Consider the following 18,403-nt stretch of genomic DNA (forward strand, 5'->3'; position numbering starts at 1 on the left):
ATTCAAGGATTACCCACACTTTGTAGCTGAGTCTATGCAAGCTTCATAGGACTACCATTCCAGCAGTGGGGAGAGTATATCTAATCGTTAACATTTTTCTCTCCTCAGCAGAAATTGTGGAACCCTGGTAAACCAATAGAAATTCCTTCAACTTTTATTAAAAAGAGGCAGGTTGCTCCCTAATAAATGTGTGGACAATACATATCAGAAGGGCAGACAAACTAGATGTTTAAAAAAAAATGTTAAAGGTGTTGTATGGAAACCAATTTGACAATAAATTGTATTTAAAAAATAATAAAAATAAATTTAAAAAATAAATAAATGTTAAAGGGACCTTACATAGGGCATCTCAAAGGCTGCAGTTCTAGTTCTAGGCTCTTCTAAAGCCTTTTCAGTAGGTTGTTTAACCAGATGTCAGAATCTCAGAGACATTGATGTTTTGACAATATATTTGTTCTTTAAAATTTTTTTTCTAGATTCTACCCGTCTCCATTTCCATCATTCTTCCATTGCTTTTCCCCAGTCTGACTCCCACCTTACTTTATGTTGTCAGAATTCCCCAGTTTAGTTATTAAAGATAACTTACTATTCACGTTCATGGAAGTTTGGTATCTCTGGGGTGTTTGGTGAGGTTCAGTGTTGAAATCTGTATAATCTTTGAGCAAAAGGGAACTGATGTTGACTTGAGAGGCATTTTGCTGCTGCTACTGTCTCTGGTCAAGTGTGCCCACAACCCACAGAGAGGTCTGGATAGCCAACTGAGAAACAATAAGCCATGTTTCAGGTTCTACCATCAACTTCTAATCCATTGATTGAAAATGTGCATTTTGTTTGCCATCTGTGCCCTGTCTCTGGTGGAGCCCAAATCTGTGGTTTACACTGATGCACACAACTCTTTTTGTTCCTCGTCTTCATTGTAGCTATCCATTTTCCTCCTCAAACCAGAACACGATCTCACAGAGTTTGTTTTTAGACCACAGAGAGGCTACACTGAACTCAACCCAAAGGGAAGAATTATAATGAAAGATTTTGCAAAAAATATATGTATATATGACCTGTAAGAATGACTTATGAGAATTTTTTAAACCTGATTCAGTTTAGTGTCAAAATAGTAAGAGTTCAGACTGAATCAACAAAATTATATCCAGATTCTACCACTTAGTCTCAAAGTTTTTACAGTAGAGTATATGAGTTTTTATCCCATGACTGTTGACTATACTACATTTCTTTACAAAAGGATACTCACAGTAACGTGAAAATATTTTTATCCATCTTTAACTAGATTCTCAACCCTAGTTATCTAGATTCTTTGCCTTGCATGATAGAATCATCTATCATCTATCTTTTTAATGTCTTAAAAAGATAATGCTGACTCCATCCCAGAATCTCTAAGGTAGTGCCCAGGTATTTGGTACTTTTAAAAAGCTCCCCAGGAAATTTTAACATGGAGCAAGGTTAATCTTGTTTGGGTGTTCCTTGCTCTTTCTTAAAAACTGTTTCTTAAAGAAAAACTTCTCTATATTGTATTGTACAGAGAATATACTTAAATTAGAGATTACATGTTAAAAGATATAATGGATTATACTTATATTTATAGAAGCAGTTGTTTAACTAGAATGTTCTCAATGACTTTCTTTTTAAACTTGATTCAGTTTGATGCCAAACTAGCAAGAGTTCAAACTAAATCAAAATCCTATGCAGATTCTACTGTTTTGCCACAGAGTATCTACAGAAGGGTATGTGAGATTTTTTTCCATAGCCATTGTGTTAAGAAAATAAATGTTCTGGGTGTTTCTATAAAAGCTATCTAGTATTTACTAACAATATACTTAACAGTTTTTCTTAAAATATATCACACAACCAGAAAGATACTAGGTTTTGAATAATATTTAAAAGTCACTTTCAATTTAAAATAGTAAATCTTAGGGGTGCCCGGGTGGCTCAGTCAGTTAAGTGTCCAACTTCAGCTCAGGTCATGATCTCGTGGTTCACGAGTTTGAGCCTCTCTCCCCCCCTCTCTCCCTCTCTCCCTCTCTCTCTCAAAAATAAATAAAACTTTAAAAAATTTAAAGACATAGTAAAGTTTAGCAGTAAATTAAAACATTAGAGAAGTCCTCTGATCTTTGGTCATGTAAGGAATTCCATGATCTGTTCTGAACTAAGGCTGACCTACTATTCTGAAGTTATTTAGGCACTTAGGTAGTATTTTTTTTTATTGTTCAACTCCTACTTTATGATTCATAACTTCAAGCTATATACAAAAAAGAGAATAAACTAAAACAAATGGTGCTAAAATATGTTTTAATATCCTTATTCCAGTTGTACCCCGTAAGCCTCATAAAAATAAAATCATAAACCTTTCAAAACAAGCTTTTTTAATCTACTTAAACCAGAAATGTAGTTTTTGTTGTTTTATTGCTTCTTGTATTTAATCTTACTATTTCTGAGTTGCAGTAACAAATTTTTTGCTGCTTTATTTAGAAGCTTCAACATCTTCAAGAAGAAAAAAACAAGGAGATTGCAGTTCTTCGTAATACCATTCGCAATTTAGAGCAACGTCTCTCTGTTGACAAAGATTCGCAACTTAAACCTTTTGACAAAGGATCCTGCCCTAAGCGTAGACGGTTTTGAGTATGACAGTAAATTCATTAGTTGCTACTTAATTTCTTTAAAAGCAGTTGAAAATGCCACTTCTGTCATTAATATAACATACTACCTAAATAATAACAATGAAAAAAAGATCGCTTTAAACACTTTAAATTGAGTTTATTTAAACAAATCCACATTTGGCCAACTGTGTGTACCACATTCTTGCTTAATAGTATTAACCATAGAGGAGTTCAGGTTTATAGCACGTAGTTTACCTATTGAACCATCATTGACTATGGAAATACTTTCTAAGCAATCAAGAGACAGACAACATTCATTTACCTTCTCCATTACATCTTTCAAGACAGACTATCTCAAATTTTAAACAGTATGATATAATAATGCTAGATAAAGAAAATAAGACATAAGAGTTTCATTCATATGTGATAGTAAAAATCAAGACTATGACTCTTAGACATACAAAGTATAAATGGGTATTTAAAATGTAGTCACAGCAAAATATTCATGTGTCAGTATTTCTGGAACCTGAAAGAATTATAAAGGCAGTTCTTTATAAGATTTAATCAGTTAAAAATGTAAGATTAAAAAGACAAGTATTTTTTGAGAAATAAGTAAAGAAAAAAATGGAAAACATGTCTTTGTTGTTCTTTCTCCATTCTAAATTGCTAACTATCCAACAGAAACCCCTAGGTCATAGTTTATGTCTCTGTTCTCATTAATACAAGTAGAATGCTGGAAAAAGAAAAAGAAAAACATATTAACCAAGTGCTGCAATCACCTTTATAATAAAATAATAAAAATTTGGTTTAGGTCAAAATTTCTTTGACTTAAATTTTAAAATTTGGGAGCCAATATAATAGATTTCCCCATGTTTTGTACAAATCCAATTCTTAGTTTTAGATCATTGTTAATTAGGTAGCATATAAAAATGCTGGAAACGAAATTGTCTAGACTGACTTGGGGAGTAAAATCCTATTTAAAATATTTAGTATGAAGGTCATTTTCACATTTTGGCCTTATTTTCTCAGCTTCAATTGGTGCTGGCCTCTGTGGGCTTGGGCTGCTGAATTGCGTGTCAGGCAGCTGGAGGCAAACGTCACTGTCAAGATTCAATGACGTTCTCCTCTGCCCAGAGTCCCTGTCAGCTACATAAAGAGGGGAGGTTTTCTTTACATTGTCAGGTGATTGCAGACCCTGTTTTTTCAAATATCAGATGTCGTCAGTGTCAGCATCAGCTGCTAGGAGCCAACTCTGAATCTTTGGGCAATTTGCAGTGTAATTGATTTATACATCTCTTTCGTCAGAGCTTCTTTGGTGGGACAGAAAGTTGTAAACTTTCACTGCCTGCTGGCATATCTCAGTCCTCTGGATGGCCCTGTCTTTGGTGGTCCTTGTGCTTGTGGTGGTTATGAGGGACTTGAGAAGGGGGGTGCCCAGGGGCATCTGGTGTTTCTGGTTGCTGGTTCTCTGCAAGTTCACCATTCCCATGATGCTGATGCCCATGCTCATGATTATGATGGTGATGATGGTGGTGATGGTGGTGATGGTCGTGGTGGTGATGTGGCTGTGGAGCCTCAGTTGTATTTCCCACGGTAGCTGAAGATACAATTTTACAGAAGTCCTCATCTTCCGGTGTCTAGAACAAATTTATGAATCATTTTTCAACAAATTTGTAGATTTAGGAGCTGTGCACAAAAAATTCTTTGTAAAGCTAACATATATAAAATTCAAAGTAATTAGGATTAAACTGGCTTTGTTTTTCTAACATCATGTTAATGAGATAAAATTTTGATGTGTTTCAACACCCAAACTTTTTATTAAAATTTGGTTCCAATCATACATAAAGTTCTTCTTGTGCAAAGTTTGCATTTAATCAGAGAATCCTCAAGCATCTTCCAAAGGAATTAACATTAATGTTTTGCAAATAGATAAAACAAAGCACAAGACAATTAAAATTCAGCAGTTCAGGGGCGCCTGGGTGGCTCAGTCGGTTAAGCGGCCGACTCCGACTCAGGTCATGATCTCACAGTCCGTGAGTTCGAGCCCCGCATCGGGCTCTGTGCTGACAGCTCAGAGCCTGAAGCCTGTTTCAGATTCTGTGTCCTCCTCTCTCTGACCCTCCCCTGTTCATGCTCTGTCTCTCCCTATCTCAAAAATAAATAAGAATGTTAAAAAAAAAATTTATAAATAAATAAATAAAATTCAGCAGTTCGCCTAAGCTTCTATACTGGTTAAATCAATAGCAGAATTCAAATCTTCCTTTTCTTATCAAGAGCGTTTCCCCGATTTTTAAGAACCCTGAAGAAGAATTTAAGAGATACAGAAGGCTTAAAAAGAAAGCCAAACCACTATATTTACATCTGCAGAAGCAAAACTAAATAAACTGGTTAAAAGAACTTACATCGATTGCAGTAAAGTCAAACAAATATCAAATCCTAAAAGCAGCTGAACTACATGGATACTTCTAATATTATATTCATACTTAATGTTCTATTCTGAAGCAAACTAATTTCTAATTCAAAAATGCCAATAAACTCTGCTGAAAATCAGTTTTTCACGCCTCAGCTTATGCCAGGAAATGTTTTGAACTTCACCATTCACCAGTCTTGTTACTGTGTCCCTACTGTTGAGCTGGCAGCTGCAAGTAGCAAATTACTGCCCATCTTCCACTGGGCATACAATCCCATTCTGCCTCAATCTAGTTAATTTGCTGCCAAGTCTTTATTGTCTTGTGTGCCTACGAATATAAGCTCAAAGCTTATAGATATCGCAATATAATATGAAACCTTTACCCTAAAGTGATTTATAAATAAATTTAGTGAGTCTTTTTCATCTCTCAAACTGATTTTCTAAGCGGTATGGTTCCGTGTTTTGAAAGGTTAAAAATTCCACGGATTTTTGCATACAACTATTAAGTGGTACAGTTTTTGGTTATTTCTGAATTACTTTTGAGAATTTCATGCTATTTTTTAAGCTTTTCTTCAAATTCCTATTAATTAACATACAGTGTAATATTAGTTTCAGGTGTACACCATAGTGATTCAACACTTCTGCACATCATCTGATGCTCATGACAAGTGCACTCCTCAATCCCCATCACCTATTTACCCTAGTCCCCTTGCCCGCCTCCCCTCCCGCAACCCTCAGTTTGTTGTCTGTAATTATGAATCTGTTTTTTGGTTTGCCTCTCTTTTTTATCCCTGTGAGCTCATTTGTTTTTTCTGAAATTTCACATAGGAGTGAAATCATATGGCATTTGTCTTTCTCGGACTTATTTCACTTAGCATCATACTCTTTAGCTCTATCCACATCTTTAGCAAATGGCAAGATCTCTTTCTTTTTTATGGCTGAGTAATATTCCATTGTATATGCACCACATCTTCATCCATTCACCAATCAGCGGACACTAGGGCCGTTCCCATAATTTGGCTATTGTGGACAATGCTGCTATAAACATCAGGGTGCACGTATCCTCTTGAATTAGTACTAATACTAGTACTACCTAGTAGCACAATTGCTGGGTCATAGGGTAGTTCTATCTTTAACTCTCCGAGGAAACTCCATACTGTTTTCCAGAGTGGCTGCACCAGTTTGCCTTCCCGCCAACAGTATAAGACGGTTCCCCTTTGTTCACATCTTCACCAAGACCTGTTATTTCTTGTGTTGTTGATTTTAGCCCTTCTGACAGGTGTGAGGTGACATCTCATTGTAGTTTTGGTTTGTGTGTCCCTGATGATGAGTGATGTTGAGCATCTTTTCATGTGTCCGTTGACTATCTGTATGTCTTCTTTGGAAAAGTGTCTATTCATGTCTTCTGCCAATTTTTTAATTGAATTATTCTTTTTTTTTTTTTTGGTGATGAGTTTTAGACGTCCTTTATATATTTTGAATACTAACCCTTTATCGGATATGTCATTTGCAACTATTTTCTCCCATTCCACAGGCTGCCTTTTAGTTTTGTCGCTTGTTTCCTTTTGAGTATTTAATGTTATTTGATTAAAAGCTTATAAACAACTTGATAAATTTTTAAAATATACTATGTAATGTTCTAAATGTTCAAAAGTTGACAGTAGCGGTCTAATTAGTTTCTGAAACGGATTACTAGGTTTTATTGATCCTGCAATGTATTTTTTTCACATTTTAATATCTTTAAAATCAGAATGCATCCTATTATTGATGGTGTTGTAACAGTGTCCTACCTTAGCTGACAGCATTTTTAAAATAGTACATAAAATAATGTGTCCTACAATTGATGGCATCTAGGATACAATGAAAAAGGAAAACTCCAATTTGATTTGGCACATCAGATATATATGGTATATCCTATTTACAAGAGGTTCATAAATTTTAAGCATGTTATGGGACTGTTTCTGCCTTTGTTTCAATATAACGGGGTATATTTATAACTATTAGGCATTTGCAAAAATGCAAAATAGTCCCAGAATATGAGGAATCAATATAACTAGCATTTATTACATACTTAGTAGAAGTCAGACATTGAGTTAATACTTTATTTGCATTACTTCTGTCTCCCCATCTTTAGAAAGAGTAGACTAAGCTTCATAGGATTATAATGAAGATTAAAATGTGAAAAATTATATAACTAGAGTAATTAACCTGTTGTGCTCCACAACTAAATTAATTAATTAAATAATTCATTACAAATCGAGATGGCTTCTTTACAACTGGAAAAATCTGAAGGATGTATAGCTCTCAAATAAAATGCAGAACTATTTTTAAACCTGAGTTCAAATTTTGCCAATTTTCCCTATTAAGGAAACATTGTTTGGAATTGTTTTCCTTTTCAATATGGGAAGGGGGGAGTCTAGTTAATATAAATTAAAATCAATTCCTTGAGTATCTTTTTATAAACAATACTTAAATGTAGAGCTTCTCATAAAAAGGAGTAAATATTCTCATGGTTGTTGGGAGAAAAATATCAATAACAAGTAGAAAACTTATTCCACTGTGAAATAAATGCAGTAATTCTGACTGCAGAGTGGGCAGACAGTGTAAGGGCTTCATGGGAAAGCTGCAGTCTTAGATCTTTGATATAGTAAGTAACTATCTGGGCCTCAATTCCATTTCAGGTAATGCCATGAATAAGCTTTGCCATCACTATGCTCTCGTGTGAACACATTCAGGGTACTACAATAATATTTTATGTTGGCTGAATTCTTTAGGCATTTTGAACACACCCAACATCATTTGGTGGTATCTGAAATATGCCATCTATGTTGGTTTTTGTTTTATAAACTCCTTCTAGATAAAAGCAGCAATACGGATCTTGAAAAAAATGTCTTACGGTGTATGTTACATAATAGGAAGTAATTATAAAAATGACTGTTGTTTATTTTTAGTATACCAACAGAAACATTGCTTAGCTAATTGATCATGAAATATTAACTTATTTAGATAACTCTTAAAGGACTTTCTCTTTTCTCCCAGGAGAAATAATTGAGAAAAATAAAATACCATGAGAGAGCAATTTCCACATTTCTTTTCACAGTAAGCGATCTTAATGGCTTCTTCTACATATGGGAAAGTTAGGAAGGAGTAAGGCAAACCAAGATGGTATACAAGACGGCCACATCTAAAAAAAAAAGGGCAAACATTACATTTATCATTACATATCATTACAATATTTTCTGTATCATGATCATACTCAAGCAGTTTGGGATAGGTGCTATTGGTTTAATGGTCTTATAACTAAGACCCATTCACACCTCCAATAAACTTCCTTGAATGGGGTCTCAAGTGAGCTCCCTGGCACCACATATCAGGTTAGGTCACAGCAAGACTACCGGGAGTCTCATACCAGCGTTTTGAAATCTTCTAGATATGCCACTATAAATTATATCAAAATACATAAGTCATTGTGACTTGGTCAAAAACAATTTGGTATAGACTTATAAATTCTATGAATGCACAAACCACTACCTTACCATAAATCAGGCTCTGCAAATCACATGAGGTTTTCATAACTGCTATGGCAGCACAAATTCCACACAACAAAAAATTACAGTATCCTCAAGTCTTGGCCAATAGCCCATTTATTTAAAAATATGTCTGATGCAACAAAAATTTCAGCATAATAAAAGAAATGGAATTATAATACTCAGCATTCTCAGAAATAGTGGAGTTGAAATGTCCTTCTTTCCCACATTTTTCCCAGGATATATAATATTATGTGACTATCAAAGAGCTACACTTTGCAACTGTCTAAATTAGAAGTTTGCAGTCCTAAAAGAGTATGTAATATTAACAATATTTAGAGTTAAGATGAAGTAGGGCTTAGGTCTAACCAGAGTATGCCTCACCATTTCTGAAGAGTCAAAAGAAAACAGCACCAACTAAAAATGTTGGTAATATCAAATAATGTAAACATGGAGGTTCCCTTAAGATACAAATGTTTTATTTATTCATGGAATCAAAAGCAGATTCATGCAGACTAGATCTAAATGATTAACACTTTATAGTTCAGAAATTCAGGTGTGTAACCTTTAAATTATTAATCAGATTAAAGATAAAAAAGTGGTCTGCAAAGTGTAGTTATTCTGCAAATTCTCAGGTTTGAATTGTACTTGATACACAAATTGATCCTTTTATTCAGGCAGAATGCTAATTTATTGCGGGGAGGGGGGGCGATTATAGTCAATTTTCTGTATTTCCCTACTAGAATGGTGAATTCTTTTGCACAGAAGAAAGTCAGTTTGTGAAATAAAACATTAAAACCATTTTAATAGCTCACTCTGAGTACTTGGTAATAAAACAAAAGAAGATGTCTTATTTTAAATCACTATTAAATTAAATGCTAAGAAGGCATCTTTTAATTTGGGGTGTGTGTGTGCATGTGTGTGTGTATACACACCTGTCATATACGAAGAAGTCATCTTTTTTCCCATTTAAGAGAGTCCAGACATCTGTTTCGTTTTCTTCTTGTTGATAAACAGGAATATGTTCTGAAACCTTATTTTTAAGATGCATATATTTTAATCGAGAAGAGAGTCCTTGATGATTAACAACAACATAAGAGATGTTCAAATATCCTGCTTGCTCCAGTTTTACTCTCAGGTCTTCCAATCTAAAGTATTTGGGAAAAATACAAAAAAAAAAGGAAAAATCTCATTGAATTCATTAGTGACTTCTCTCTCCTCACTCTTTTTTTACATGAAACTCTCTTACGACTTTTTTTTTTACTTACTCATATCTCTTCTTTATAAAATGTGACTTAATAAATACATCTTTTCCATTTCTATTTTATTTTATGTATGTATGTATCATGTATTTAATAGCTTTCCCCTTGAGAAATCCTAGACCACTGAAACCAGCTCACCTGGATGCCTGCAGGATGCACAGGTATCAGCTGGCTTGAAGAAGAGCAACCACGGTCACGGAACCACTTGAGTTTAGCATTGGATTTTGATCCCTTATGCTCCAGGCTGGAGGCTGCTTACAAAAAGAGCTTTGTCCCTGGCTCTCTGTTCTTCCCCATGGGAGAAGACAGAGAGCCAGGGCAAGCCCCAGGCTTTTCCACATTGCTGGGGTTGTCCTGTAAAAGAGGAAACCTTGCTGTCATCTTCACAGGTGACTTCACAGTCATAGCCAGGAATTTCTAGAAATACAGCCAGTACAGTCCCCCTTTCTATCACTATCTAGCCCATGGATTCTATCCCAGTGTTGCTGGGCTCATTGATCATGTTGGGCCTTCCTGCATCAAATCTTCCCAAAAGGAGTAAAAAATCAGCCAGAGGCAAGGGAGTTGTCAAAGCACCTCTTAACTATCTGACCTGACAAGATACTTTAGTAAGCATGCTATGGAAATCTGCCTGAACAGGCAGCCCAGTATTTCTCTAGGAGAACATACATGTTTAGAAAAATTTTGAGACTGTGCCCTCTATAACCCAATAACATTCTGCAGACGTGATTTTGTTTTTATTTAAAATGCACCAAGTTCTGATTGCTGCTTTCTGTCCTCCACCAATCTAAGAAAGGAAAGGGTAAGTAGAGGATTCTGCACAGAAATGAAAAGAGCCAGCATGGAAAGAGAACCCCGGAAGAAAGAGGAGGTTGTAAGGGCAGTTTACCAACATGAAGGTGGCCCATATGGGGCCCTTAGTTCTTCATGTTCAAGCCTTCTGTATTTATAAGTCTCTTGGGTCCGGATCCCTTTTGTTCTTCTTATTCTTTAAAGTCTAGCTGTATGTGAATATTAAAGGATTTGAATCTTTTCAGGTATAAAACTGCCTGCCAAAATGTTACTACCACATCCAAGATAGATAGGAACCAAAGGAAAAAGCCTGACTGACCAAGGAGAAATGTCACAAATCACGACCCCTTCAACCATTTAAGACCCACTGCAATTCACACTCAGTCTATTTATTGGCTACCATTACTTTCAAGAAATTTCTGTGACTAGATGGCACGTTCTTGGGTAAGTACCTCTGAGTAGAAAAGTTAAATATCTGACTAGAAATATTCCCCAGACTAGGGCTCTCAGCAGAGAGGTACACATGAAACAGGTGAACTATAGACAGGTAGTGAAAACAAGGAACACATTCAGCAGAGAAGAGCAGAAAAAGAAAAACCCAGGAACAGGCTTATTCTGATGTAAGAATCTGTGGAGAGAGATCAGGGCAACATTCCAGAACTAGGAAGTTGACACATTTTCAGGCACTGATCTGGGATAAGAAAGTAAAAGTACTTTGGGGGGGGGGGGGGAGCGATGGGAGGAGGGAGCTAATGATAGCTGCTAGTAGGCAGCTAATGATAAGTTAGAGTGAGCCCAGAATTAAGATGGGAGTAGAAAGATTAGAATCAGATTGATTTGGGATCTGGTGCACTGATAAGTATAGAATTTTTAAAACTTGACTATCTTTCATATCATTTAATATCACAAAATCCAAGAGCCTAACTTAAAGAGAGAGAGATAAATCAAATGATTAAGGCCATCCCAACTATTCTACTGTTTTTTAAAATTCTAATATTTAAAAAAAGAGAGGATATATCTGGACTAAATCTGGCAAATTTCTTTAGGATCGTATTTATACTGGTGACACAATTATCCTTATTATGGCTACTGCTCATTGAGCATTTACAGAACTCTATACAGGTGGTGCTAAGCAGTTTTGTTTTGTTTTTTTTTATCATGTCAGTTAATCCTTAGAACTATATGACCATTACCCCCCTTTTGCAGCTGAAGAAACATGGCCAAGAGAGTTTAGGCATCTTGCCCAAGTCCACACAGATATTAGGTCACCAAAGAAACTAGATTCAAACCAGTTCTGCTAAATCCAAAACATGACCTCTTAGCTATGAGGTAGATCACCTTTAATAACTATAGTAGCCAGGGTTTTGTTTGTTTATGCCCTGGGATGGCAAGGAGAACATCAAAATAATTCAATTCAATCTGTTTGGTTTTTTACTAGGATGGAGAGATTTCCCCTACTTTCTAGAATAGAATTTCAGTAACTATAGAAGCTTCAGCATAAATTCAGCGCTTGGTTTCCTCACTCTGCCATACCCTTTCACTTTTGCATACCCTTTCTAGTGGCTAAGTAGCAAATATAAATGAAAAGGCTTTTTCCCTTATTCCCTTCATTTAGTTTTTTTGATGAAAAAAGACATAAAGGGTAGTGGGTTACAGTGTTCACACTCGCAAATTTTCCTCTTCTGTTATATTCAATAGGCCGTTCAACTTTGTCTTAAGATCATTTTTTTGCATAATAAACATTTGATTATAGTTATATCTATCTATAAATAACTAAATAGGATTTATTAGAAGCTGTTGAAAGTATTTGTAAATTTCACTAATCTCACCACTTTTCAATCACAGAACTAGATTTCTGGCCACATACAGACTACCATTTGTTTAAAACTCCCCCATTAAAAGGCAGAATATGCAGAAACTTTCTCCCTTAACTTCAAACTGGCATCTGAAGCTCCTTCCTCATTCACCTAAAAGTACCCACTCACCTTGTAAACTGCAAAACTTTGCACTTAATCACAGGCCACCTGATTTGACATGGGTTTGAACTCTTTTAAGGGCAACCACTTCTGCCCAGTGGACCCAACCTGCTTTCCCTGCCGCCAGGGATTTTTTTGTTGTTGTTGTTTTGTTTCCTGAAACTCCTCACAGTATCCCTGGACGTTTCTACAGCACTGTAGAATGGCCTTATTTCAGCCTCTGCTCTTCAAACCCACGGGCTGATTTCTCCTTAGAGTTCTCACTCTGCATTGCAGTGGGAGACATTTAAGCTTAAACAAGCAAAACTGTCTCTATAACATCACAACTCTTTGCAGAGTAACTGATTTTTCCAGCCTCCTCTGCTCCCATCTTCTATCCTCCGGAGGCACAAGACAGGGCAGAAATCAGCAAAGGGCTGCGGACCTCCACCCACCACACCCAAGTCCAGACCCTTTTGTTCTTTCTTTTGTATTATTTTTATCACTTTACCTATCTCTCTTTTTTAAAAAATCTATTGTAAGGACAGAAACATTTTATCAGACTCAAAATCAAATTATTTACCAGACTCTAAAAGAAATACTGGAGAACACAAAGTTCCTACTTACACAACCCCTTCGGATCAGCCTGCTTCCTTTCTCTTTGCTCAGCTCCGCAGCTCCACAGCCAGAAGCCCTGATATTTATAGTCCTGTTGTTTACCTCTCTCCTGGGCTGTAGTCCAAAGTTCACTGCCCCCCTCTGGCTGTGACCTTGCAAGCAGAGCAAACCCCTGAACTGGTTGTTACAATCAACTTAAAGAAAGCAGCAAGTGCTGCCAGGCATAAAATGGGGGGAAACTTTTTTGTGATTATTGATTTATTCCTTATCCTTTTTAGTCACCCCAGTATCTAGGATTTAATGGTACAGTCGGGGGCGGGAGGAAGGACTAAGGGTAAAAGGGCCTCCAAGTCATGTTCTTTTTCAAACTATAATAGGGAAAAACATTTGCTGAGCCAGCAAGTTAAGCTGCTGCTGCTTTAAAAAAAAAAAAAAAAAAAATCTGATTTTTCCTTCTGCTCTGTTGTGGCCAGGTTAGCCTAACCCAGACTGTGTGAGCTTTGTTACAAAAGTCACCTGCTGTTTCAAATCTTTCCCTCTCCTGCGGTTACAGAGTTGCTTGGATTATTTTACTATGTTTAAAACTTGGATCTGTGTGGGATCTCACAGGATCTCTGCTCTCTTCTTTTTCATTTAAGGAAAGGAACAAGAAACTAAACCTCCTAGCAGAGGCAAACCAAGCCTCAGTATATTATAACAGATGTTGAACTCCCTGTAAGACCTGTGGATCCCACAGAAGCATTTAAGAATTGAATGGGAAATATTTACAAATATAAGTACCATACAGATAAAAAATTTTAGTGGTAGAAGTTGAGCATGGAAAAGGATATAGACATTTCACATTTTTCACAAATTAAATGGAAAGTTCTTACTCTTTCAGAAGGGGGTGAACGCTTCCCAATAACTGCTACACGTGAGCACACCATGGGGTATAAGGTAAGGAGCAACGTCAAATGTCATCCCTGGGTAGCCCTGGTTTTCAAGTAAGCCTTGCTTATACTATTAATGTATTTTTCCCAAACAAACCCCTATTGATTGTTGTGTACTGAGTACTATTGTACCACACAGGGGTGAATACAAAGAGGCTCAGATGTCAGCCTTCCCACAAAGAAATTTATCAAATTAGAAGCTTGATTTTGAAAGCCAAACTGTTTACTCAAACTAAGCAGTAGTGCTATTTTGGGTCCCAGATCCCTTTGAGAAATGCCTAGTTTTTCCAGGGAATAAAAAAGCAAATATACAGACTCATTTTTTTGAAAGACTTTTGTCAAAAATCTTTGTTTAAAGCCGATTGTCCCCCCTGTACCTCATTTCCCTGACAGATTATTTGAGTAGTCATCTTGGGTCTGTCTGCAGCAAGAAATTTTACCAGCCCCTCCCTCCTTTACAAGTGGCTTAGCAGCTGCCTCCTGCCCCAAAAGGATTCCCTCCAGATGTGCCTCTAGCTACACAGCCAAGTACCCAGGATTGTGAGTGCAGGTCAGCGTGTGTCTAAAACCCCAGATGGCAAAAGGAGAAGACTGGGGGTGGGGGGCGGGGATGTTTGCAGGGAACCAATCCATCCTTAACAGCCTCAGCCTCTTCTGTGCCAAGCAAACTGGGACCAGTCAGCATTGTTAAGAGAACAGAATTTTGGGGACGCATGGGTGGCTGTTAGTTAAGTGTCCAACTCTTCGTATCAACTCAGGTCGTGATCTCATCAAGCCCTGCGTGGGCTCTGCACTGACAGTGCAGAGCCTGCTTGGGATCCTCTCTCTCAAACTCTCTCTCAAAATAAACAAACTTTTTTTTTTTTTTTTAATTTTTTTTTTTCAACGTTTATTTTATTTTTTTGGGACAGAGAGAGACAGAGCATGAACGGGGGAGGGACAGAGAGAGAGGGAGACACAGAATTGGAAACAGGCTCCAGGCTCTGAGCCATCAGCCCAGAGCCTGACGCGGAGCTCGAACTCACGGACCGTGAGATCGTGACCTGGCTGAAGTCGGACGCTTAACCGACTGCGCCACCCAGGCGCCCCAAAATAAACAAACTTTAAAAAGAAAAAGAAAACAGAATTTTCAAACAAACCTTTCTGTGATGTTAAATTACATTAAATCAAATGAAATTAAACATTTAATTAGGTGCTTACGCCAGGCACAATGCTAAGTTCCCTTACAATGCTCCTAAGTTCTCTTATACTCAAGGATCTCAAAATCTAATAGGGTAGACATACAAGCAAACAGAAAAAAAACAAAAACAAAACAAAACCGTAAAGTGTGACAATGTCCTAATGGCTGCATGCGCAAGGTTCTGTTGGAAAGTTGGAAATGAAAAAAGCAGCATTAAACCCAGCCTACAGATAGGCCAGCATGCTAGATTAGTACACTTCAAGCAAGTTCAACAGACCCTTTTTATTTTACCCTCTACTTCAGAGCACCCAGCAGACCTGGCCACAGCACCATCTAGAAAGTTTTTTTGTTCCAATTTGTATGAATGATTAAAATCTGACCATTTGCTCCAGCCACCAGCACACAATGGAACATTAAGTTCATCGACTGCATTCTGTCAAGTTCAATTTTATCCTAATGATCTCTCTGCATACTATCTCATTCTTCCCCATCCTTATTATTTGGCCCCAGAATGTTGATGCATTTATTTAGGTCCAAGTTTGAATAAGCATGCTCATCCTTTTATAGGTAGTAGGTAATTTCCATGGAGAATAGGACCCTATGAATCTGAGTCCAATATACACTTAAAAGAGAGAAGAGCTATGAACTGTGACTCTATAAATGAGTTTATTAGCTACAGCAGGTGATAATACAGCATTGATCCATTAGCATTTGTAAAACACTGATGTCTCAATATATGAGAAAGTGAAAGTATTATTGCTACATGAAGAGCCTATGTAAAGTATTAGCCCCCTTAGCTTGAGTGTTAGGTGGGGGTTTTACATGCAAAGGGAAATATCTTGGAAAATAGCACCAATTGACCTGTATGATTCTTCCTTTCCCTTGTATTTACTAAAAGGTCCTTTCCCTTGCATGTACTAGAAGGTGCTTTAGACTTCACCCTACGCATTGTTCCAAATCTAATATTGTTTGAGCATCCATGTTGAAAGATAAGCCACTGATATGGAAGGGATGCCTAGGAAAACGCAAGATGTTTTCAAAGTAAAGAAGATAAATAAGAACAGTAGTCAGAGGAAGGCATGGGAACAGCAGCTCTGATTAGATAAGGACTAATTTGATCCTTCGCGATTCATATGAGACTGAGATCTGCTTTGAAGGGAGCTTTTCTTCAATCTCACAAGTTTACAGATCTGAGAACTGTTTGCTGTATCAAACATAAATGCAGGTAAGGAGGTAACTATATGGTGACAAATTTCACGTGGGACTGAGCACATCCAAAGGTAACAAACAAGAGACAAATTTTGCTTGAAATAGGATGCTATTAATTAAAATAAACAAACTTGTCAAAGCCAGAGCTGGTGCCCACAGCTCCTCACGGGACACGGTGTTGGCACAAACATGCAAGAAGCATGTAGGGGCATCAGATGGCCCCCAAGTGACATAATCCCCTGAATTAAGGAAACACCACATTCATAGAGTATGACGTTTGTGTTTTGACCAATGAAAAACCAGCTATGTATTTAAGTATTATTAACGCATTTGCTAATTGGTAGAAGAATTTTTAGTTTTTTTAAAAGCATAGTTGTTGGGGGAGTTGGGGGGAACAATGAGGTTAGTATTCATGATTTTTAAAACATTCATTGTTTGAAAAATAGGGAATAACATATTAGCTAATTTTTTAAAGTATTTAACATGGAATTTTAACATTATTGTGACCTGTTAAGAATCACATACTCTGAAAAATCAATGTTCTATTCACTTACTTTAGCTTATCTTTAAAAATATCAGTAGTGTTTCTCATCAGGTTTTTTTTAAGCCTTGGAGAAGTATTTTTGTGTTTTTAGAGAGGTGTCCACCTAACTATAGCTTCACTGGGGCTCTAACACACACAGCTGTTGAGCTTAGAGAAGCACTAAGGAGATTCTTGAGTCAACTACAGCCACACTAGACAGAGATCATGTGGGAAAGTGGTGTTCTGATTCACACCATCTGCCCTGTACTATAGGTAGGTATGCCCCCAGTCCTCAGGGAAGAAAAAGCACACTGATATCGTAGTTAACCAGCACTCCAACTAAATGTGTGGCTTTGATCAAGGACTCCTTCTGTGAGTCTATTAACTTTTAGAAAACTGTTTTTATAAAAAGAATATTCTTACCAAGAATATTCTTGCAAATCTGCCAATTACTTTTCATTATAATAATATTGACCAGGGCACCCAGATGGCTCATTCAGTGGAACATGTGACTCTTGATCTTAGGGTTGTGAGTTCGAGCCCTACGTTGCGTGTAGAGATTACTTAAAAATAAAAAATCTTAAAAAAATAATATTGATCAGCCCCTATACCATTGTCTAGATTGGTGTCTGGAGTAAATTTTATGGAATTTCTTCCCAAGTGTGCAATCTAGTTTTCCCAAAATCTGAAATTAAATGCAACTCTGGGTCTTATTCTTATATTTTCTCATAATTGACGCTTAACCTTTATAATTTTCCCACTAGCCCAGCAGATGAGAGTTCTTGAACGTAGGGCTGACTGGACTATCTTCAACTCAAAGCTTCAGGAAACACTAAAGTTGAAGGAGCGTATAAAGATAAAATCTTGAGTCAGAAGCTGAGGTTTGTAAGGGCTCTAATAGGTCAACAGACTAAGGGGAGCTAGTGTCAGTGCTCAAAAAATCAGGTATGGAACTAGGAAAAAGGAGCAGAGAGAAAAAAAATCAGGGAGTTTGGAATCAAAAGAGTAATCTGGAAGCCATGGCTGGACAGACACCTGTACAGGCAATGTTGACAGTACTTGGCTCTTACATACTTGATAAGGCAATATGACAAGGACCAGAGACGGGTGTCCCAGACAAGCACTAGGAACATGCCACATTTTCTCATGGCCCTTGGGGCTTCTGAATCACAACAGTAGAGATTCACTGGGCAGCTTGATAAATTACTGATCCACAATAAATATTTGCTGAAGGGATGTGTAAATTAATGGTGAATTTTTCCCTGAGACGTATGAACTAAGTCTGAATGCTGGAATTATGAGATTCCATTGAAATCCCTGTGAAATCCTTTGTAGCCCAAAGAGCATTCAAACATAATGAAGTAAATCATTTCCTTCATTCTTATCCAG

At 36.9% G+C, this 18,403-nt stretch overlaps 2 protein-coding genes across 9 annotated transcripts in view; one reads left to right on the forward strand and one right to left on the reverse strand.

Moving 5' to 3' along the window:
• CCDC152 (coiled-coil domain containing 152) overlaps positions 1 to 2,909 on the forward strand; it is a 30,554-nt gene extending 27,645 nt beyond the window's left edge. For 6 of the 7 annotated variants that reach the window (XM_058718830.1, XM_058718853.1, XM_058718822.1 and 3 more), the window contains exon 8: positions 1,653 to 2,909. In XM_058718830.1, coding sequence (XP_058574813.1) covers positions 1,653 to 1,811 — 159 coding nt within the window. In that variant the 3' untranslated portion in view covers positions 1,812 to 2,909. The remainder of the gene's footprint in view (positions 1 to 1,652) is intronic. The other variant, XM_058718869.1, reaches the window with a different exon arrangement.
• Positions 2,746 to 13,315, reverse strand: SELENOP (selenoprotein P). 2 transcript variants are annotated; one of them, XM_058718800.1, is made up of 5 exons: positions 13,183 to 13,315; positions 9,947 to 10,162; positions 9,482 to 9,694; positions 8,086 to 8,203; positions 2,746 to 4,246 (listed from the first exon to the last, which is right to left on the reverse strand). In XM_058718800.1, exons 2-5 carry the CDS (start codon positions 10,147 to 10,149, stop codon positions 3,596 to 3,598), a joined length of 1,185 nt encoding a protein of 394 aa, XP_058574783.1. In that variant the 5' UTR covers positions 10,150 to 10,162; positions 13,183 to 13,315; the 3' UTR covers positions 2,746 to 3,595. The 2 variants fall into 2 exon arrangements, with proteins under 2 accessions (XP_058574783.1, XP_058574793.1); XM_058718810.1 differs by having other exon boundaries at positions 3,514 to 4,246.
• Between the last annotated feature and the right edge of the window lie 5,088 nt (positions 13,316 to 18,403).

Source organism: Neofelis nebulosa, chromosome 1 (genome assembly GCF_028018385.1).
Source record: "Neofelis nebulosa isolate mNeoNeb1 chromosome 1, mNeoNeb1.pri, whole genome shotgun sequence".
Lineage (NCBI taxonomy): Eukaryota > Metazoa > Chordata > Mammalia > Carnivora > Felidae > Neofelis > Neofelis nebulosa.